This window comes from Streptopelia decaocto (assembly GCF_964273445.1).
Source record: "Streptopelia decaocto genome assembly, chromosome: 6".
NCBI classification, from domain to species: Eukaryota; Metazoa; Chordata; class Aves; order Columbiformes; family Columbidae; genus Streptopelia; species Streptopelia decaocto.
The window spans coordinates 10,468,135-10,491,741 of NC_138660.1; the positions used below are offsets into that span (position 1 = coordinate 10,468,135).

The 23,607-nt window shown below is 39.6% G+C and overlaps 2 protein-coding genes across 9 annotated transcripts in view; both read right to left on the bottom strand.

The window, feature by feature from the left end:
* Positions 1-3,109: 3,109 nt before the first annotated feature.
* ZNF639 (zinc finger protein 639) lies at positions 3,110-9,560 on the bottom strand. 6 transcript variants are annotated; one of them, XM_082056027.1, is made up of 7 exons: positions 7,832-7,886; positions 6,816-7,046; positions 6,530-6,634; positions 6,147-6,214; positions 5,462-5,569; positions 4,618-4,755; positions 3,110-4,345 (listed from the first exon to the last, which is right to left on the bottom strand). In XM_082056027.1, exons 4-7 carry the CDS (start codon positions 6,202-6,204, stop codon positions 3,198-3,200), a joined length of 1,452 nt encoding a protein of 483 aa, XP_081912153.1. In that variant the 5' UTR covers positions 6,205-6,214; positions 6,530-6,634; positions 6,816-7,046; positions 7,832-7,886; the 3' UTR covers positions 3,110-3,197. The 6 variants fall into 6 exon arrangements, with proteins under 6 accessions (XP_081912153.1, XP_081912156.1, XP_081912155.1 ...); XM_082056030.1 differs by having other exon boundaries at positions 6,816-7,041; positions 7,832-7,875; XM_082056029.1 differs by lacking the exon at positions 7,832-7,886 and adding an exon at positions 7,167-7,299 and having other exon boundaries at positions 6,816-7,041.
* A 1,688-nt stretch (positions 9,561-11,248) lies between these two features.
* Positions 11,249-23,607, bottom strand: part of PIK3CA (phosphatidylinositol-4,5-bisphosphate 3-kinase catalytic subunit alpha) — a 44,586-nt gene continuing 32,227 nt past the window's right edge. For all 3 annotated transcript variants that reach the window (XM_082056023.1, XM_082056024.1, XM_082056025.1), the window contains 8 exons: positions 22,967-23,138; positions 22,533-22,639; positions 21,910-22,031; positions 21,304-21,382; positions 20,453-20,623; positions 19,778-19,895; positions 19,467-19,618; positions 11,249-18,347 (listed from right to left, as the gene is read on the bottom strand). In XM_082056023.1, coding sequence (XP_081912149.1) covers positions 18,077-18,347; positions 19,467-19,618; positions 19,778-19,895; positions 20,453-20,623; positions 21,304-21,382; positions 21,910-22,031; positions 22,533-22,639; positions 22,967-23,138 — 1,192 coding nt within the window. In that variant the 3' untranslated portion in view covers positions 11,249-18,076. The remainder of the gene's footprint in view (positions 18,348-19,466; positions 19,619-19,777; positions 19,896-20,452; positions 20,624-21,303; positions 21,383-21,909; positions 22,032-22,532; positions 22,640-22,966; positions 23,139-23,607) is intronic.

Genomic DNA, 23,607 nt, shown 5'->3' on the forward strand with positions numbered 1-23,607 from the left:
CTCGGTGGCAGCCCGCTGTGCTCAAATGCCGTCCCTCCCTGCGCACCGCGGAGGGGACGCGGCCTCCGCGCTCCAACGAACAGAACGTGGCCGAGGGGCAGGTCCCGCGTTGTGCCAGCGACAATGACCAACTCGTGGACTTCAGGGGTTCAAAAGCACGGGGAGTTTATACATTTGGATACATCACCGTGAACGAGCATAATAAAATGAGAATGACCACAACAATGGAAATCAGTGACAATAAGCATTCTAGAGAACACATCACTGAGAATTATTAATTTGCTGTATTTTAAGTTCTTGCAATAATGAGCAGGATTTAAATTTTGTTTTGAAGTTAACAGAATCTTTCCTGTTAAAAAGTTCTTTTGTTCATTAACAAAGACAATCTGGGAAGTTGAAATACACAACAGGTATTTAAGCCTAAAGGCTCAAAGTCTGAAAATCAAAGCATCAGGTACATATTCCTCCCAATTTCAAAATACTTCCAACAGCCTCCAGTCAGAAAGCTGCTGGAGAAGTAGGTGACATGTGCAGGTACCAGTGTAATGAACAACAGAATTTGATATATTTATTCGGTGTCTTGGAGAAAAATAAAACTACTGGCATCATACTGATTACTGCAGTTAATTTGTCTCATTCAAGCCCAGGGAATTGCTCAGGCTCCCGGGTTAAAGAACTGAAGCCCCTGGCAGTACCAGAGCAGCCTCACCCTGCCCTCAGTTCAGCTCGGCTGTGTCACATCTATGACCTTCACTCGCACGTTTCACATAAACAAACCCAACTCTTCCATGGGAACAACACACGGTCCTTGGCACATACACTCATTCCTGTCAGCCTTCCAGCTTCTAGACACATTCCACTCATTATCTATTTTCTCTACTTAGTATCACTCTTGATGATGTAGAAGCCAATATCCTACCTGTGTTCCTGCTAAGGTAACAGGAGACCCACTACTCCTGTACATTGCCATTTACTTCCCCATAGATGTTAAAAAGAAAATACTAACATTAGTCCCTTATTTATAAAACTCAACCTGAGACAAACTTTATTTCCTAATTAGATACCATGGGGTGCATTTTAGTTAGGAAGCATTTGGTTTCATACCATTCCTCTGGGTTATTCTTTTCATCCCCAGTTCAGAGAGAGCAGTAACTCAACGTTATTCAGGAGTCAACAAGCAAGTTTTCTGTATCACAGAGTTCTGGGCTTCTACAAGAGACCACCCCTCCTGCACAGGACACGGTGCTGGTCTATACACACTGCTGAAGCCCATTTTTTTGTTGTCATTGTTTGTTTAAATGTCTTTTCCCCCCCCACTTCTTGTCACTGTCCCCTGGAGTGGCTTTCTCTCCAGAGCTCAGCTGTGCCATCCACCCGGGTGTCACCAAGGGCAGAGTTTTAAGAGAACCAGTGTCCTCCCCTCTTAGTTACACCCATATGAAGAAAATTAACTTTCCACATATAAAATAATTCTTATTAGAGCTTTGTTGACTATATTATTGCTACCATTTTAAGCCACCCAGGGTGAATGTGCTCAAAATAGGAAATTAGCAGTTCTACCACATACATTGTCGTACAATGGACTAATTAAATACAGTCAGGACATCGCCAGGTTGCCCGTTTCAATGACTATAACAGAAGATTTAGTAGTAAATCAGCAGTTCAAACTGATGAAAATAAATGGTCTTGCCTCCTACAAAGAAATATACACCAACTGGTTCATAGCAGACTTTCCAGAAATACTTCTCTAGAAACTGGAACTTCCATAAACTGATGATACTCAGCCAATTTTTATCCTTAGCTTTAAAAATCAAACGCAAAGACCTTTGTCTGCCTTGAAGCTGGTAACACCAAATCTCACTGACTAAGTTTTGTACATTAATTATATCTATACAAAGCTTGCATTAGACAATCTGACATTACCGATTTACAATCATTGCAGAAAGAAACAAACTCCACCACTAATTAATGGGTAATTTCACCCTGACAACAAGCACAATCTAAATGGTCTCACTCTCATCTGTCCAAGCATCCACTCAGAAATACAGCTACAGAATGAATTGCAAAAATTCACTTCCAAAGATTATAATGGCACGACAGCACTATCTGATCTGAACAGTTGTGTGAAATAATTTCAAAGTGATTAAAGTTAGTAAATTTTTTGTACTGTACCAGTGTTTTAAGCCTGTATATAGAAAAAATTTAAAATGTACAGAATATAACTGACCTCAAATTAGTAGCGCTGGAAAGCTGATTATAAATCTACAGATTTATAATAATACAATTATAAACTAACAGACTTGCTCTGAATGACGTTGGTGACATACATAATTCCAGTGACAACTAAATTAGGATTTTAGATATGAAAAATCACAATCTTTGTACATTCTCAGCTGGAACACCTAGCAAATTACCTTACAATTACTCCTTAAAACATAACCCAATCTGCACATAAGCAATATGTGACTACTTGGTGCATTAAAAGATAGGAACTGAAGGTAAAGAACAGAGACAAAAAAATCACGTGGGAGCTCTGTAGTAAACGTGTGGAAGAGAAGGTTGTTGGACAGTCCCACAGACGGGTTGAAATTAAACACTGAACAAAGAAAGTGAACGATGAGGTTGGATATGTTACCTCAAGAGAAAAACAGGACAATTTTAAAAGCTTATCAAGAGTATGAGGTGGGAAATGCAGGCTGGTATGCGAATTGGGAGATTACAATGCCTGGGAATTTTTAGAACACCCTTATCTTTGGCAGGCTGGTGTAATTTGCTCAGCATAAGGACAATGAGCTGCTGCCACAGAGGGTAACACCAGCTGCATGTGCAGCTGAGATCACTATGGTGTTACTTAAGTATGGAACTCAGTATTTGCTTTCTCTTTGTCCCTTTTCAAACTCAAGAGCTGCCCTTGTACATCAGATGTGAAAGTGCAGATGACCATGAGAACTGCTATCACAACATACAACTACTCCCACTGTCCCTCCCCCCAAAATCTGATCCACCACACTGTGTGATTATTCCTACAGAAACCCCTAGGGCAAGGGAACTCACAACACCAAGCTGTTATACATGCTGATATAAAGATAAAAACATAACAATTGTACAATTGCTGTTAAAGTTGTATTTAATATCACATTTCAGTGACTGGAAATTTATTCCAATTCTAACAAATTGATTACAAGTAAAGGAAGTAATCACGCAGTCTCATGTATCTGAAGATGACTTAAAAGATCTTTTTCATTTCCAAACCTCATTAAACAATCGGTACATTTATGAGGCAAATCTGCTGAATGCCTGAAATCCAAATGAGTTTTAAGGTCTTCAATCTGTCCTGTTGAATATTCACAGTATTGACACAAATAAATCCCTTCAGATAAATGAGAGCTTAAATGCTTGCAATACTCTAACATACCTGAAAATCCCTTCCCACAGTCATCACAAACATGAGGGAATATTTTGGTGTGTTCAATAGCTACATGCCTGTTGACATTTGTATGCAGCCTGCTCCTAAAGCCACACACTTGGCATACAAAGAAGTTTTTGCATTTGTCAAAACTGATTTTGTTTATGAGACTGTACTGTCCACGCTCCTTGTTATTATAGCTGTCACTTAACTCTATCAGCCGACACGCATGTTCGTTCACCACGTGGCTATGCAGATCTTCCGGATCATTTGTTTCATGCTCACAGAACTGACACAGATACTGCTCATCACAGCTGTGTTCCTGGAAGTGCAGGTACAGCTCGCTGCTGGAGGAGAACTGCATATCGCACTGCTCACACCAGTAAAGGTGGTCGTTGAAGTGAGTGTCTGCTATGTGCTGACTCAGGTTCTCAAATATCACTGTTTTGTAATCACAATATTTACAGATGTAGGGATCCTCCTCATGGAGTTTTACGTGCTCAATGAGCTGCACTTTGCTGGAGAAGCTTTCTTTACAAACTTTACAGACATGAGTGTCCGCACATGTCTTATGCTTCAGGATCATGTGCTGCTTTAAATCGGAGAAGTACTTGCTATTAAACTCACAGAGCTCACACTTGTACAAGCCACTGCTGTTGGCTCTCAGCAAAGGCCACTTCTGTTGAGCTGTGATATTCAAAGCCTGGTTCTTCTCAAAGATTTTGCAGGCTTCCAGAGGGATTTCCTCTAGGTCCTCAGCTTCCAGCTTCTCAGGTGACACAGTTTGTGTTTCTATATCGTGAACTTCTACAGCATTCACTTCTGTTGTAGAAATTTCTACAGTTTGAATATCTAGAGGTTTCTCTTCCTCTGTAGGGCTGTCACTGAATATAGGTGAGTCACATAAGTCTCTGCACATTCCAGGATTAGTACCTTTATCTGCAGGAGGAAAGAGATAATACCAAAAGGTTAAAAAAAACCTGCAACGCACCTGGGCGCATATTTAATTTTTCAGCTAGTTGTAGCAGCATACAAACGCAAAAAGCAGTTATTTTTCCCCAGCCAGATTACGTATTATGTTTAACTAACAAATAAAGAATGTAAACTACAAATCTTTTACCTCGTGTCAAAGCAAAAAAGTTACATTAAAAGCTACCAGCCATGCTCTTCAGCTTCCCAGCACCAAAGCTGCAAATACATATTGATTTTACCTTTATCCTTCTTTTTGAGGTCTGTGTAGTGCAACCCCACAACGTTTGAATGGGAGCCGCTCCACTGAGAAGGCCCAGCATGCACGGGACTCCCGTCATCATCTGTGTCCAGGCTCTGCACGGGACTGTGGAATCTACCTGCAAAGACAGAAGGAGGATTTTCTTGTCATCGTTTGCCTATTACTAGTATCGCCATCATTCCTTACAAAATAATTCGAGAAGGTGGCATCACTGTCTTTAAAATTTCAGCAAAAAAATAGTTTATTATACTGGAAAAAACTTAAAAATCCTTAAATGAAACTTTACATTTGAAAATCAATTTAAAAAATATTCTGAGATGTTTCTGTACATCACATTCTAAAATACAGTACTTTGTAAGGCTTCTGGAGACTTGCTGGCTAATTTGAGTGAAAAGAAAAATAAATACAATAATAATCCATCCTCACACTCACTCTGCTAAACTTTACAGCCACTCATCAATGTTTTACAAAAAGGCATTTTGTTTTCCATAAGTACCAGTACATTTTGATACGACTGCTGGTAAACTCCATCTCAGCTCTTATTTACATCAGCTTCACATTACCTATCTAGTATATACTTGGATAAACAAGTCTAATCATCATTATAAATTATGTAAAATTGAAGGATCTTTCCAGAGTTTTTTACTTTGAAAACTGTATTTTCAATTCTAGCGATTAAACAACCTCCCACCGGTCTAAGGTGTATCAGATCACAAGGCTGCTCAGAAGTCACCCACTACATATTTTCTACTTTACTTGTATGAATATGAGCACAACACACTTAGTAAAGAACGGCAGAACAAGACCCCAAAATGTAGTCTTACCTCTGTTTTCAGAAAACTTTATATCTGGCTGTTTCATAGAACAGACACTATAGCAGTGGTCAGAAAAAATTCCACTGTTGTCTATGTATTTGCTTGCACCTGAAGAATCTACAACAAAATATAACAAAAGTTTTACTAATGCATGGATGTAGCTTCATATGTACTTAACGTTCATCAAAATTATCGTAATCTGCTGCATTTTTACTTCTTGTGTTGGGACAATTCCGTGCTGGTCAGATAATATTCCTGGTGTGATTTACAACTTTCAGCTGTTGTCCTGATGTTTGGAGTATCAGATACAATCATTATCAAACTCTGATCCCAATGAGGACAGTGACAGGAGCACCGTGTGTCCAGCGCTGAACACTTCTGGACACCCCCATCCCAACTTGTACAAAATCCCTCCCCTTGTGTGGCAATAGGATCACCTTCATTTTGTAGCTTGTGCAAGTTTCCCCGTTTGCAGGGAGCACAGAACAAAACTGTTCAGATGCATTGACTGGGAGGGGCTGCACAGCTGAGCACAGAGTGGGTACTCAGTACATTCAGACCAAGACTTCTTATCCTACCCTTTCTATTAATGACCTTCCATGTATTAGCAGATGGGGTCCCTTCTTGTAACAAAGTAATTATTTTGAGAAAAAATCAACTTAATAAAGTGGCATAACTCAAGCTCTAGGCTGACCTGAATATCGAGAAGGATGTAGAGTCTTCCTTTTCCTCTTTTTAGGATGCTCATTCATTTTGAACAGTCTAAACAAATTGTGAAGTGAAAACATTTAAGTATTAGACAGACTTGTCTGTATGCAGGTTGTCTTTCATTACTTTATGAATCAATACAAACTTTTTGAAAACCCTCACATGAAATCTAAGAGGTTTTTCCTACTCCTCTTTCTCACCCCCAGCCTGTTTTGTTACAGTTAAGAAAACATTAAATGTACATAAGTACTGAAGTCTCTTTTCATATTCCAACCCTGGTGCCTTTTGTCAGAGACCAGATATTCTGAAGCACAGTCCTTCAGATGAAGTTTTATGTTGAAAATACTAACAGAAGTCATGCACTCTTACCAAAAAATCCTAGACTCTTCACGATCAACAAGCAGAACAGCTAAGAAGCTGATGGCTGTACAGCTCCCAAACCCAGCAAATACATCAGCTTGAGAAGATTCCCATCTACAGAGAAACAGCATTTTAAAACACACACACACACAAACAAAAATAACACAGATACACAAGTATTACAAAGAATGAAGCTAAAAACCTTTAAGTTTATATTAATTTTGATTTAGAGTATCAAAATTAGCAAGACAGGTTCATTAGAGTATTTATTTTTGTATAGTCTCAGATTACTTGCCTTCCACTTCATTTGGCAGCTCCTGACAACAGAATAATTGATGGAGACACCACCAAAAATGCTTGAGCTGTATGTCGGCCCAGGTTTGAAGACAGCAAGGCTGCAAACATGGACTCTGCTGTGGGTTCCTGTAACACCACTGCACCCATGGGCCTAGGATCTTCTAAAGCCAGCGCCGTCCACCACAGGTGAAGGCGGGAAAAACAGGCGCCTCATCAGGTAAATACTGATCTTATGAGATGAAATAATCTGTCTGAATTACGATTTTAAGGGGAGAAAACCATGAAAAATACTTTTTTTTTTTTTTTTTTAAATATCGTGTGATGGTCTAGAAGAATCAAACGCCCTCACCGCTTTTTCTGATTGCGAGGGAAGAACCGGCAGCACACGGAGTTTTACCCCAGTTTACACGGCTCAGCCTTCTCCCTGCCCGGTACCGTTCCCGGACCTTCCTCAGCTCCTGGGCGCGGTTTTGGGAACGGCCCGTACAGGCCCTGGAACGCGAGATCCCCGGAGGCCCCGCGGGGGCCGGAACCGGGGACCGCCGAGCGGACCCGCGGCAAACGCACCGCTCCGGCCCCCCCGCCCCGGCGGCACCGGCGGGCGGCGCCTCAGCGCGGAGCCGGGGGCAGGGGCGAGGCCGCGGCCACGCTCCGGGGACGGGGAGCGGGATCCGCCCGCGGGGAGCGCCGCAGGCCCGGCCCCGCCTCGGCGCGGAGAGACGCGCGGGCCCGAGGGCGCTGCGGAGCGTGAGTCACTTCTGTGCGCCCCGGCGGGGGACGCGGGGCGGCGGGCCGGCCCCTCGCCTCAGGGCGGCGGGTGCGGGTTCTCGCTTCAAATGGCGCCGGGGCGAGGGGTAAGATGGGGGCGGGCGCGGGGCCACGGGCGGCGGCGGGCGGGCCGCGCCCGGAGGGGTGAAAGGCGGGAGGGAGGCGGGCACCGGCGGAGCCGCGGGGCTCTCGGGACTGCGGGCCACGGCGGCGGCCGCTCCCCGCAGCGTGGCCGCCGGAACTCACCTTCCGCTCCGCGCCCAGCGCCGCCGCCGCCTCCGTGCGCGGAGAAACCGCGGGGGAAGGGGCGGGGCCAGCGGCGGCCACGGACATGGCGCCCCCTGGCGGCCCGACAGGCACCGCCTGCCCGTCGCCATAGCAACCGCGGGGGGCAACGTAAACCGTTAGTTCATCTCAATTTACACGATGCCGGCATCTCACCGCTGCAAACTAACTGCTCAGAGGAGTTCTCCAGCTCATTTTCATATACAGGCTTTGTTCGGGGCTTGTAAAGCGTCTGGTAGTGTATAATCTCATATTTTAAATAAGAGAGGGTGTGATGTCAAAGCAAGAACCTCATAACACACAAATATAGTTTTTGTAACAACATAGAAGCTGCTGTATAGGCAAATCAATATAAAATAAGGATTGGAGAATTAAAATAGGCAACTTCCCCCTTTCAAAATTTTCCAAATTCATAATCACCGAAAAAAAAATAAAAATCCTCCTTTTGCTCATTGCATCTTTGCTTTTTTTATGCCACAGTATAGAGCAGTAAGTTGTATTTCTCCACAAAGCAGAATATTTTTCAAAAGAGTAAAATACTGTTTAAAGTAACTCATTTATCTTGAAGACACAAGGGAGACCGTTACTGTCACTTAATTTGATGACTTAAAACTGAGCATGGAATTTCATATGTGGAGCTATTCTGCTCTTGCTTAGCCTGAAGCTACCTAATTTTAAGATCAAGCTTCCAATTAGCAGAGTATCCACAACATCCCTAATGCTGTTGCTCTAGTGATGAGTAAAAAATTATATATATATACGTGTGTATATACACGTGTGTGTGTATATATATATATATACATATACACCCTGCTTCTGGCCTCAGTTTTATTCAGTAGCTAGAAGGAGAGACTGGATTTACTCAGTTTATAAAATCCTACCTTTAGCCTTTGTCCTGAAAGCTGGAAATGTATCTTTAGGGTGACGTGATTTGGTTAGAGCCACATAGAAAGAGCTTCGTCCAGCGATCACACAGAAGTTTTGACAGTAAGCAGCACGGCTATAAGTAAAGGTATCCTTTTGAACACACCGCTGAGCCCTCAGAAACAAATGCGGTGTATCTTATCTCTGGAGCTGAACTGCCAATCAAACAAGATCCTGGCATCCCAGGTCAGTTTGTTCTCTGCTGAGGTTTCGCCAGGACAGTTTGTGTTCAAGTTCTCATCTACTGGCTACAGCCACCCAAATGGGTGCATGCCAACATCTTTGTCCCTCTTTACACCAAAAATTTTCTGTGTAAACATTCCGACAAGGAAAAAAAAAAAAAAAAAAAGAAATAAAACCACCCACACACTTTCCCCAGTTGCCAGCAGAGGGTAGTAATGGGAATTTACAATCTGTAATTTTCTAAGGTTAAAAAAATATAAATCTATGAATCCCCCAAAACAAATAACAGAAAAAAGAAAACAACAACAACCACCAAACACAAAATACACAGAACACCCCCCACCCATCCCCCACAAAACACACCAAACCCCTTCCTTTGAATTCAGTCCTGCTCGGCAAGACAGAACAAGACCAACCAAGTCCCTTCCACATGCAGCACAACGCATCTCTGTACCTTTGTTTGATTGCTTCTCCGCACAAAGCAGCACAGCCCAACACCACCTATGTCAGATAAAAAGACAAGACTTGGAGTGAAAGGCAAACATCTGAGGAGAATCCGCTTTGAAGCTGCAGATCCAGTTCAAAGTCACCAACATCAAACAGTGTCATCAAAGCTTCAGACAGAAAAGTCTAAATGAGTCGTCTTTATTTTTTTTAACCACCATGTGCTCAGGCTGTTCAGACAGCTCTGGGTCAGGGTTTCATCACCCAGAACCCATTCCAAGTGAAAATACAGAAAATGCTGTGAGATATTCACCTTCCAGTTTCAGTGACTCACACAAATGCTCGTTTCAATTAGTAGGGATGTGTCTTTACTGAAATAAGAATGGGGAAAACTATATTTTTTTCAGTGAAAGCAGTAATTGTAGCTCATGATAATCTTTGAAGGTAGATTGTTAGTGTTTAAAAGGACATATAGGAGATCACCTAAGGCATCCTGTCTAGCATCAGTTTTCCTGCCTTCTTTTTTGCCCTGGGTTCAGATTTTGGATCAAGTCTTTCCAAATCAGGTTGGAAACCAGAGTGATTTCCCAACATAAAATCAGGAGAGCTTATTGAGGCAAACTTTGCTAGTCATCCTTCTGTTTTGCCAGCATTATTTTGCAAGTTTTCCATATTTTCGGTGCTTTATGGATTGAGACTTAGAACTACCAAAAAAAAGACAAAATGGTAATGCAGTAAAGTCTAAAACTTGTATTTGAGCAAGAACTAATCATGTCCTTTCCCTGAACCATCCAGTGCACTTAAAACAAGGCAGTAACCACTCATAACCATTTCATAATTACTGGAAAAGGTAAAACTCACCTTATGCTGTAATAAACAGAAATTTAATCCATTAGTTCAGATTACTGGAACTAGCTACTTTAAAATCACTAGCCATACTTGGATTCACGCTCTCCAGACTAGTGCTCAGCTCCAAAATAAATGTAAGGATAATGATGTCCTTTTATTTGTAATGATGTGACTTTTTTTTTACAGAGCTCAAATCCGGTGCAGACTGAGCACCTGCTGGAACGCAGCCCTTTTCCAAGCAGTGTTGATCAGAAATAACATTGACTCATCTACAAAGTTTAAAGCTTATTGGAGACAAAGATGTATAGAAGTGACATGATTAAAAACCCTGACACTTCCCTCATCTCTCAAAAAAAGTGAAATTCTCAGCAAAAAGAGCTCAAATCCCTCCCCATGATAGTAGTTTGTTGGAAACTGAAGTCCAGGATGACCAACAGGTCCATGCAAGCAATTCCACTGCAGCCCCATGTTCTTGTACTTGCCAGTGCATCATTTCCCAGAGACGTCTCTCACTCTTTCAACACTAGTACTGGATACAAAAATAAACCTTGTTTGTTTTTTAAACTATACTTTTGGTAACAAAAGCAGGAAGGATATTTTTCAAAACCAAACCAGATTGGTTTTAGCAGAGGCTTTAAAACCATCCAGCTAAAACACTTGAACAGCACCTGCTCTCTTATCACAACTTCTACAGCCAACATCTAAAATATGTTACTTATTTTGAAGATCAACGTGTACAAGAACCAACACCATGTGCATCTAGGACTTCCCACTCATAAATAATGCAAATTCTATTTCTGTTCCCCCCTACAAATTAACATATATGGCATTTCTATCTTGTAGCCTTTTTCTAAAGGCAGAGCTGCCAAATCACACCTCCAAGACTGAGGATTCCTTAAACTCTCACTTCAGAATTCACAAGTGTACCAACCATATTGTTTTAATTTAGTTGTTAGTATATACATGAACACTCAAAAGTGTGATAAAAACCAAACAAAAGTAGGGCTTTTTTTAATAAACAGCATGTGATACAGACCGCAAAGATAAATAAAAAGCAGACTTTTTACAGTTTCCCATGAACATGAACTACAAGAAGTATCATAGGCCAAACTTTTGTTACTTGAATAGCACAGCAGAAGGGGAAAAAGAGGTTTGTTTTTTTTTTTTAAAAAAAAAAGTACTGCAAGACTATTCTCAGTATGACAACACATGCATCTTTCTGCATCTTAAATACTTTTTTGGCCCATTATTACTAAAAATGTCTTGCTTTCTAACTACTTTACCACAGGACCTTTATTACAGAATTACATACACATGGCAACATCCCTCCTGCCCCCTAGTAGTGGTTATTTCAAAGGTAATTGTCTCATTTTTAAAAGATATTTCAAGCACTGGTGGGTGTTTGTACTCTCCTTTTGACGCAGATATGTAATGCTTCTAGCTTCAAAGTTACATCTAAGCATCAAGAGATGACACCCTCCTGGGCTCTGTTTATCCAAAATGCCACCAGGATCCTCCCCTGCCTTAGGACAAGCATTGCCCACGGGTGGAGGAAGGTGAACGTCCAACCTGCGCTCTGCTCAGCACGGGGGAAGCCACACCTGGAGTGCCGGGTCCAGTGCTCCCAGTATAAACTGGCCATGGACATACTGGCATGGGTCCAGCAAAGGGTTATGAAGATGATGAAGGGAGGCTGAGAGAGCTGAGATTGTTCAGCCCACTGAAGAGAAAGCTTGAGGAGCATCAAGTCAATGTATATAGTTGATGGAGAGGAGGAAAGACAACAGGCGAGGCATTTCTCAGTGCTGCCCACTGAAAGCACATTAGGCAACGAAACAGAAGAAATTTCATATAAACATTAAGAAAAAACTTTTACTGTGGACTCTTGTTTCTCAGACAGGCTCTAGACCCAACTGGATGATGACCTGGGCAACCTGCTCTGGCTGATCCTGCCTCCAACAGGGCTGCTGGACTGGACAATCTCCACAAGTCTCCACCAGCCTCAGTGAATTTATGTGATTCTGTGGAAGTTCTTGCAATTGTGGTGTCAGTTGCAATGACCACAATACTTCTACAATGTTAAGCCTGAGAATCCAGGACACCAGACTGCAGCCATATGTATTTTAAATCCTTTTCTCCATCAGGGAAATGGATTTCAATAGTGTATGTGAATATTCACAGTTAAAGCTTGCAGAGGTGCAAGAGGGCAAGGGGCAGATACTTCCAGGCGATGAATTAGACATTTATCTTCACAAGAGAAGATGAAGGATTTGGACCACAGTGGCTGTAAGACAAGAAAGAAGAGGATTGATCTCTTCCTCCCTTCTTCTTCTTTCCCCTGCCCCTAATGAAACAGTAAGACAACTCTGGACAGCCTGGGGCAGTTGATAATTCAGGATATAGAACACTATTAATAAGGCCTGGGAGGAAGATTATACGTACTTAAACCAAATAAACAAACCAGAATGAGACCGCAGTGATGAATATCCATATTTTGGCTCTTATGGATTAACTAAATTACAGCAGACAGAAGATTCTTAGCAGAAACAGCTTCTCCTTGAATTAGGCTTTCTATAACTTCAGCAATATGATCAGGTCAGGTTTAACTGTGATGAATTTAATACTAGAACAAATTCCTAACAAAACTGAACACAGTTGCACTGAACTAAATGGTTCCTAAACCAGTTTAATAGCTACTGGGGAATTGGCACTAGAATTTCAGAAACAGTCAAAATAGAATCGGTGTATTTTTGCCACCTTTTTGCTAAAAGAATATTGCAGTACATACAGAAGTGACAGTAAGGACACTTAAACTTAAGACACATTTATGCAAACCAATGGGGATGTTAGCATCAAAGTACAGGCAGAGCATTGCTTCAATTGACCTTCTCTTACAAATATTTCATATTGTTCTTACACTATGGGCATGTTCCTTTTTTGGGGAGAGAGGTGGTGGAGAGAGAAGAAATAGGGACAGAGGGACCCACCTCTGGCTTAGACTCAGGGGTGCTAATACAGCAAGACCTCATCCTTCTGTAAGTCTATGCCATAAAGCTCAGGAGTCAAGAATATTGCATTGCAAATTAAGAACAACTGTTCTTCCTGAGCATGGGTTTGACAAGTCTTTATACGATGAAAGAGCAGGAAGAGGAAACATTTAAGGTAGCAAGCAATAAAAATCCTGGAAGTCTCAGGAATGAAAGTAATTATAGACAAGATTAAAGCAGGTATGAATTAGAGAGCTGAGTAAAGTAAAGTAAAATTGTCAAGTGCTTATCTGGGCTGCTAGTAAACATTCCTCTCATTTAGAGATTACCTTTCATACTGAATCTTATGGATAAGTAACCTGGGACTGTAATATACATATAGTCTAATTCTGATTTCATATGCTGTTGTGAATCAAGAGTGACCTGAAGTCAGTGTTATATCAGCATAAATGAAATGAGAATTTCTCAAAGACCAGAGCACCTATAGATGGGTTAGTGTATGCAGATCGAGAACTTCTATATCCAGTTTCCAGTTGGCTTCCCTTCATTAACACAGATGTAAAAAATAAAGCAAAACAACAAAAACCCAAACCAAAACCCCACACCAGCTGCAGGGGTGATGAACACATTCTGGACAGACAGAGCCTTACCTAAATTGAGACAACTTTCAGCACAAAAAAAATACAAATTCATTATTTGTATGAAACATGTATTGCAAAATTAAATCGGGATTCATAAATCTGCAACAACATCCACAGCTATATAGTATTAAAAAAAACAAATGTGGTTCTTCCATTCAAGTAAAACTAAAACAAGATAAAGTTTAAAAAAAAAAAATCTTAGAAGCAGCGAGTTACAATTCTTTCTGCAATACCACTCCATTTTCATTAACTTGAAGCATTTTCAAGATGTCAAAGACATCAACAGAACAGTAATTTCAAGTGGCTTTTTTGATATTTGCTTTTTGAATGGGTCCAGCCCAGGTCTGCAACCTGTACAGACATGCAAAACAGGAGGAATTCACAATTATTATTAAGAACAGACGTTGGAACATGCCAGTTATAAAATGACAAAGCAAAGCAAATACCTTCAAATTGTCAACAAACATGGGCTACTGACCACCTTACGGGTTTTTAATATTTTACAATAGAGGGAAAGTTGGAAAAAACTCCAAAACAACTCTCCAAACCACTAACAGTAGGGTCATCACATACAAAGTTCTCTACAAGCTTGGTAATTTCTATATTGCTCTTAATATGCAGGCTTATATCTTCTCCACAAGATGCCAAACCACTCACCATTTTGTTTTTATTGAAATGATTTTTTGTAAGTTGTACTGAAAGTTTGTGTCACCTATGGAAAACACCTTATTGCACCCCTTCAGAACAGAAAAGCGTGCATACCTAAGTCAGTACAGGTGCTTTTTCTGCTACCTTTAGGAAAGCAATATATTTTTAAGAAAAATGCATAGGCACCGGCCTGTTCTGTCATTAAATCAAATGTAGTTTTACAGTTGAAAAAGTTACTGTCCTTAAATTTGTATTTCACTAAATCACTAGATTTCCCAATGCTTTGTAATAAACCACACAGCCCAATCCTGGGCTCCTTGCTCTGGTAGCCCCACTACCAAGTTTTGCAGGAGCGAGGTGTCAGATTCAACTCAAGCTCAGAATAAGCTACTTAGTGTTTCGTGCAGCTGTCAGAAGAAAAGGGCACATTTTCAAAACTCCATGTAGTGGGATTAGTTAAAAAAATCCAAATTCTACGCAATCTCTGCTAAAATCTCGAGGTCAGTTACAGGTGCTTTCACAGTCTGTGAGCAGCTCTTGTTTCTGATACTGAGAACAGATGACACCCTCTCATTTTTACAGCAATCTAAGTAAATAGTACCTCCACTATCTTCAGTCAAGTTACATCAGCACAAAACTGGCACAACAGGATAAGGTAATTAGGGTTCAATACTTTGAAGCTTAAAGTTGTTTTCTTTCCTGAAACACTAGCAGAATGTTTTTCAAATGCCCATCCTGGTTATGGTAAGAACAACTGCTTGAAGCCCATGAGCTCCTCCTATTTTTTTTTTTATTTAAAGGCTATAATTATCTCAAATTGTTATGTCTGTATCACTATGAAGTTTCCTTTCTTTTACTATCTGATGTACACAATAATTTCTACAGCTCGTGCACAGCATTTCGTTGCATTAACTTCTGGACACAAAGCCTGATTCCTCCTACCTTTCTGTTTGTGCAAAAAGGGTGCAGAACACTGTATGCTTGAGCTGAAAGACATTTATACTCATATTTACAGAAGTAAATAGCTAGAAAATGGCAAAGTACAAAATAAGCTGGCTCATCCAATAAATTTGAATACACTTTTTCATCCAGGCTGCAAAAGGCTGACCATCTCTTACATAAGTGAGGTAAAGCATTGTTTCAATACCAGATAAATAAGGATAATGTAGCACCTAATATGGCATTTGTGCAAGTTTTACTCAGTTAAATTAAGAGTTACAGCCAACAGGGTTTCAGATTTTGTGAACTAAATTTAAATTGAAGCTAAGCCATGATTTAAAAGAGCTAAACCATTAGTGTGTTGACCGCCAAGTAATATTTACAAGGGTAATTTTGCTCTAGAAAGTATGACCAAGGTTAGCAAGAGTTAAAATATTCATATGAACAAAAAGGAATATGTAACAGTCAATCAAATGAGCAATGGGAAGTCTATTGGACTAGTCCAAAATATTTCATAGAACTAATGAAATAAAACTTCACATTCCCCATACTATTCTTTGAACTTCTGCAGTTTTCACAAAATCAGGTTTCCCCCCACAACATCAAGTATCCATGTGTGCAGCATTCAACTGCGGGATCTTGACTATGAAAGTGTCTTCAAAGACCAAAGCCCTGGCTAGACAATCCCCAAACTCTTTCATAATGTAACCGATTGCACATCTTTCATATATTACAATTTGCTAAATGAAGCCAACCACTCATTACCTCATCAGCCTGCACAATGTACAGTTTATTTATATACTTATATTCTAATCTAACACCAGCTGTCAGCGTATTTTATATTACATGGGGTATTGCACTTTGAGTGGCACCTCGGTGCGTGTTTGCAAGTGAATGAGCTGAACCCCTGAAAGCCCCAGACCTTTGGAATTCACTCCAAGTGCTGCCAATCTAGCAAGTTTAAAATGTCAGGATGAGCATCACCCTTGAAATCATGGGTTTCACTAATTAAAAAACCTGTTTCATAATTAGAAAATCAGTCCTACCTGAAGTTGTGCATAAGGGCAATCTGAAATCCTCGGTACTCTGAACAGTTTGAAAAAGTGGTGCCAATTTAATTGATTGCACACATCATAATTGTGTTAGAGGACGACAACTAGATTTACAAATATATATTACACACACACACACAAAACAGACACAGCTATAAAATGTTTGGTAACTCTACATGCTTTGAGCTAGCCAACGTATCTGCTGTATGTTGAACTGCTTATTATTCATCATATTGAAAATCTAAATTGCTATTTCTGATGTATTTGTTACTGGATTAAACAACCACTTCCAAATGAGGAAGAGAAAGAAGAGAAATGGTGGACCCAAAGACTGAGGGTTTAAATGTACATTCCTTGAATAGTCAGCATATCACTTCAGTAATGTATAGAGTGATGCCCAAAATTTTTTTTGAAGAGACTTAGGCCAAGTTCACCACTGGCATTAGTGGGTGTATCTCCCACTGCTTCAACGGTACTTGTATCCTCTTTCACCAGGGTTGAATTTGGTCCTAGGAGTATATCTCTGGTCACCTTCAGTGACATTAATGGAAACGGGAATCTTGGACAGATAGAACTGGGCTGCAAAATTAAAAGATTGAATATTGGACAAATCATGTAAACAAAGAATATATATTAATAATAGTTCCTATTATATAAATAGCCTTTATAAAAAAATAATCTTTCAATAATTTTAATAACTCACCTTTCCTTAGGTTCTGGAAAACATGTATGAAAAAAATCTATTCAGTTCAAGTTAGATTAAAGCAAACCTAAGATGAACACTACAATGCTGTTGCACTAAACCCAATTCTGACCATTCAGTTTCCAGGTTAGCCAGTTTTTGGGGATGATAGGGAGTTTCCTTGTGAAGGTGTGAATTGCACCCCTAGAAATACTGAGCAGAAGAAACACCATACGGAACAGGCCTATTTCCTACTGCTTTCAGAAACTGTGGAGATGACTGACCCAGAAATCAAAGGGTCATCTAAACCCCATAAATGTTAATGCCTCTGAGCACATTTAAAAGGCACTGTCCTCTCACTATTGTTTTTAGATCTTTGAGCTTAAAACTCCTTCCCTTCAAACTATGCTGCATTTAAGTATTCGCTGTCATTTGAATTCTCTCCACTCTTCTCAATCCAGCATAGTCTCCACCTGCTGTACCAGATCTAAGGTAATATGTGATGGACTCTATGTTCACGCTAGCACTATTTTCTTTTTTTCCTTCTAATTTATCCTATCAAATGAAAAAAGGAAACATTCTTCCAAGTTTACCTTTTTGGGCTTAAGGCATAACATGAAGTCACACATCATACTAAAGCTTATTTTTTGAAGTGTACAATTTTAGTGCTATCTGAAACCCTGTTTTGCATTATTTTTCAACAGTTGTCTGAGCAGTTCATCTCTTTTCTTGCCATAAATTCTAATGTTGTTCGTGGTTTGTGCAATTCCTATGCAACCAGTCTCTGCTTCTAACAGGTATTAACAGTGCAGTACCCACAAAGCGGGCCATCAGTTCTTGTTTTCTTTCCTTTCATTTCAGTTCAAAGCATGTTGCTTTATTGTGTGGAAGATCCAGTCCATTTTTGTTGTCCAGCCGCCATGGTGAGCATCATTCATCTGTTTCATGAAGTACTCAAGAGCTTCCTGCTCTGTTTTGTCCAACGCAAGGGTCTTTCGAATGTACGCAATATCGTCAAATGACTGCAGTTCTGGCATTCCTGAGCCAAGCATCATGGAGAAAAGATTTATGAAGAGATTGGCATGCTGCCGAATTGCTAGATAAGCCTTATAACACATCTCCTGAAACCTGGAAGAGACAGGGGAAAAAAGCTCAGTGTATTTCCTTATTAGATGCATATTACTTCACCTCCAAAACAGTTTTCAGGTAACTGGGAGTTAAGTTAATAAGAACACCATCATGTTGCTGAGGAAGCTTCCTCATCTTCATACTTAGATTATCTTCATTTCTGTAAGAATTAGCAGTGGTCAGAGTAACCCAACAGCCAAACTGAAGACAGGCTTTCCAGCCTAAAACCTCATTTGCAATCCATGCAAATGTTCCACACATGTTTCTGGGAGTTCACAGAGCTATTTTAGTCATTGCTACTGACATTTCAGATTTCAAAGCACATTTCTTGACATGCTGCTGCAAACAGTGCTTTCCTGGTTATCAGGGACACACTTCTCACCCATAGTTTTATGAGAGCACTAGATACTCTGGATAATGCATTTGCAGTATCACAATATTGGGCAAGAAATGCCAGTTTATGCTGAAATCATTAACTGAAGTCAGGTTAAGAAAAAAAATGCAAAAAAGCTTCACTGCAGCATTCAGATACTAGAACTTAAAATCTGTCTTCCAAGCCCACAATATAATGGAATTAAAATTAAAATAGAAACTTTTCAAAGACTGGATCTCTGGAAAGACAGGATTTATTTACGTATTCATTTACTATTATTAAAGTTCTCCTTTCTTAGGAGGTTCTGCAGAATGTCACAAACTACAAAAGCCAGCTGAAGAGCTGATACCACAACAGCTACAGGAGAGAGAAATATTGCTGAGTGACTAGCATTATACCTGACATTTAAGGATTCTCAGTTTTTGCAGATACACAGTCCCAAGAGGACTTTAAGTGTTAAATTAAAAAAAAAGAAATCAGATATTTAAAAATTTATATATTCACATGTGTGCTGACCCTGCAAAGCTAAAGTGGGGTTTCATGAACTGAAGGCCACATTAGCGCTGATACCACCCACTGATTTACAAGTGGATGGCTGATCTCCAACTAAAGAATTAGAACATATCCACCGCGAACCAATTAAAATACTACTTTTCAGTTAAAAGGTCTAGTTATTAAAGGTCACCAGTAGTAAAGTGCATTTTAGGTATATACTCTGGAAGTTAAAAGCTTAAAAACAGGCTCACCTTTCAAACTCCCTTGTTTTGGTACATTCTTGGGCTCCTTTACTAATCACTATTAAAAAGTCTTGTGTTAAGACAAATGGCACACGTTCTCTTTTATAACCAAATTTTTTCTTCTTGTGATCAAGGAAGTGCCCAAAGTCAATGTGAAACAGCTTGGAAAGACAGAAAGGTATTTTAGGATTAATAATTCCTTGTTTAATTGATGTCATAGTAAAATTCAGCACTTATAGTTCAGATGGATTTCTTTAAAACAAACTCATATCAAAGTGAGAGATGACATTAGGCTATATTTTTAGAAACATGTATCTTACTTGTCCATCATCTTTTACCATGATGTTACTATTGTGACGGTCACCAATGCCCAGTATAAAGGTAGCAACACAGTAGCCAGCACAAGAACGTGTGAACAAGTCAATAGCTGCATCATACCTATGGAAAAGCAGCAAAGGAGATATTTTCCTACAGATATTCAATAATAAATGTGCAGATTTTTCCCCCCCTCCCTATTAAGTAAGAACCAATTTATACTATCTTCTCTCAATGAAGCAGAGTTCCTAGACCTTATCACTTTATCAAAGTAAAGAAGAAATTTGGCATACTCTGAAAATAAAAGTACTTACAGTTAGACTGCAGAACAGTAAAGTAGTTATTAAAGTGACTGCCCCTTTTTTGAAGGCCAGTGTTTTTCTTTTTGATGAGTTACTGTTAAAACACAGATTTAAGCCATATCTTCACAGTTCTACCTCCAACTTACGCTTCGCTGCTGAGAAGTCACACAACCACCCAGAGTCATTAAAAGCAGGAAAAAAACAAAAAGGAAAAAAGCAGGAAAAAAAACCACAAAAAACACCAAAAAACACACCTACAAAACCAGATGGACATAATTTTGCACTTGATAGACTTTAGTTCTCTTTAAGTTTCCATCAAAAAGAGGACATGAACAAGAAAAACAAGCAACAAGAAAAATAAGCAACAGGAAATCTCACATTTCTCCTTTGTTCTTGTCCCTGAGCCACTGATGCAATGTATGGCTGTTGAACTGCAATGCTCCTTTTAAGCCCCCTTTACACTGAATCTGCATGATGGTATGAGAGCTCCTCACCACTTCGATGAGTCCCACACAGTCACCGATAGACAAACAACCATAAGGCAACATCCTGAAAGACAAAGGTGGTTTGTTGTTGTTGTTGTTGTTTTCCCCCAGAGTTAAGTTTTAAGACAACAAGCAGCAGACACATTTGATAACCTCTATCTGGTGTCATCTCTTATTTACTTTAGGATATTAAAATGTTTTAATGTTTTATAGGTGTATTATCATCAGTTTTGTGGAAAAAATGTACCAAGTATTAGTTTATACAGAATGGCATTCTGCAGAAGCTACTGCACCCACAGACTATTTAGAGGCAGAGAAGCTGTGTGTGTATCAGACTGGGTAATACCCACCTTGCATGCTCAGATGAAGGTACCAGCTACAAAGAGTCATCGCACAACAGGGCTGCAAGTTTGTCAACTTTTTCAAAGCAAATCTCACAGATACTATCAGCAGACCAGCATGTGGCTAGTGTGTGTCAGCTCCTGTAGCCTTGCCTGGTATGTAGATCCCTCACAGCCACTTGAATAAGACTGAAGTATTTTTCAAATACGATTGTATCTTTACAGAATCCAATTGTTTAGCTAACTGAACGTTATTTTTTAAAAAATTGCTCTAACATGTACAAACATGCCTATTTATAGCATTTAATTTATTACCCTTGGGAGAACAGAAGCATTGGTAACCAACCAATGCAAAAAAACCCATTAAGAACAGTATTCCTTGAGAATGATCTCAAATGCTTACCGAAGATCAAGACCCTGATTTTGCCAGATGTTTTCCATAATTCTGATTATCTGAAGTGTCAACATGTCCTGACGCAAGTCTGGAATAGTCAAATACATAGAGATTGCAAATTTCATAACACCAGAACACTTTGTTAAATCTTGTTTTACTTTTCCTCCCCAAAAGTGTGTCTAAGGGAAATGAGGCTTGCACAGTTTAGTGTAGGTTTCGTTCTCTCAATAGAGAAAAGCAGATTTTAAATAGTTGAGAATGAATAAAAATTAATGGTGGCAATTTCAAAGCTGTTTAAAAATAAACACTAAAAACATGACAATGGAATTACAGATTACACATCTGTAATATCTTGAAAACATTTTTGAGTAAAAAACCCAAGTATTAAATAGTACCATGTTCAACCTCAGACTGAGCATCTTAGAACATACAAAATTTGTACACGACTAAGAACAATACTTATTTGTGCATGCTTAATTTTTCTGGAAAAGAAAATTGCTTTGCTCAGATTTTTTTTCCCAATATATGTATTTTATATGCTTAGAAAATATACTAAACAGTAGGTTAGGAAATAAACAGATACATAACTTTTGGATTACACTTATCTTTCCTTACCATCTCCATTTTTAAATATGATCTCATTGTTCTGAAATAACAATTCAGACATAATATCTGGGTTTTCCCAGTTCAACCACAAGGGCCTTTTTGCAGATGACATTATCCTGCACTCCTCAAGCCTGTAAAAGAGAGAAGAGTTCTATGAAACAGGCACAACTGGATTCTCATATCATGTTTCTGTAATAGTGCTAAGTTCTCACTGGTTTCTTCTAACTCTTTGAACTAGTACATGTATCACACACACAACAATCAGCCACTTTTACTTTCAGTTCCAAACTTAATTTAGCAAGTGCAATATTAACCTTTTGCTAAGCCCAGCAGAAGAACTGGCTATGCCATAAGTTTTCCTTGGGCAGTGTGTGTTCCTTACAAATGGAAGAAGCACTGCAGTTCCCATCACCTTTACAGAACAGCTCACTGTCATGTTGTTCCCTAATTTGTTACACCATTAGATTAAAACTACATCACTCTTTATGAATTACTCTGCTACAAATTTTGTTCAGTTAACTTTGAAGATACTAATGTTTAGTACGCTAGCATTTAACCTTAATATTGTTAATGTTAACATCACTACACATTTACTTAAGTATCCAGATAAACTTCAAAACTGAAGACAGTACCGAAGATTTCCCAGTTGATGCGCAGGATTAAGAGGAGAGATAAAACCTTGTAAAGCATCCATAAAATCTGGCCGTCTCATTTGCTCAACAAGAAACTTCATCTGTACCTGATAAATAATCACATTTAGGTTTTGAGAACACTAATTACATGTAAATGAAGGTAAGTTTCAGATTTTAGCTTTGGTTTTAAAGCATGGCTTTGCACAGTTCCAACATAAGCAACTCAGCTTAGCCACATACTACACAAATTGAAATGTTCAGCTTTAAGTTCTATTGCTTCCAGAGGCAGACAGCAGCAAGGCACACAGAAAACATTACAGCTTCTAGGAAAACATATGATCTACCAAAGTTAGCATTTATACTTTTCTAGTTAATAAAATAAAATTCCCATGACTCTACAGCAACAGTTTTGGTATGTGGACAGTTTAAAATACCTTCTGGGTCTCATCTTTTTTTTCCTGTTTGAGAATATCTGTGAGGTTAATCAATTTCTCCATAGCCTCCACCTGCCTGCTCAGATGCTTTAGGTACATTCCACACGCTCGACAATAGGACTCCAGAAGTAAACCAAACCTCTGACTTACAGTTTTATTGTGCATTTCAGACCTACACAGAGAGGAAGAACAGTTATAGCTTAAAGACAGAACCACTTAGAGGTGCCAAAAATGAAGCTATACCTGTAACATCTTCCTGAGGGCCACTTATGGATCCATCTTTTCAGGTACATAACTTGTATTGACTTCCCACAACTCATTTCATTCTGACTGATTACACTTCAGTACCCTTTCCAATTAATTTGGCACAGAAGCTTATAGGCTTTTTCCCCATTCCTATTTGCTCCATCCTGTCCTTCTTTACCCCTTGCCTTTACTCAAAATCCACACTTTCCAGGAACTCTGAGGGAAACATCAGGCTTTCAATTCAAGTTCCAGATTTCTTTGCTGAGAATAAAGCTAACCTGTTTTTTTTTCTCCTGTCTCATGTAGCCAGCCTCAGGCTGTGGCCCCTCTGGTTTCCTTGTTCTTACATATCTCAGCCTTTGCACAGTCTGTGTCTGATAACAGCATTTTTAGGT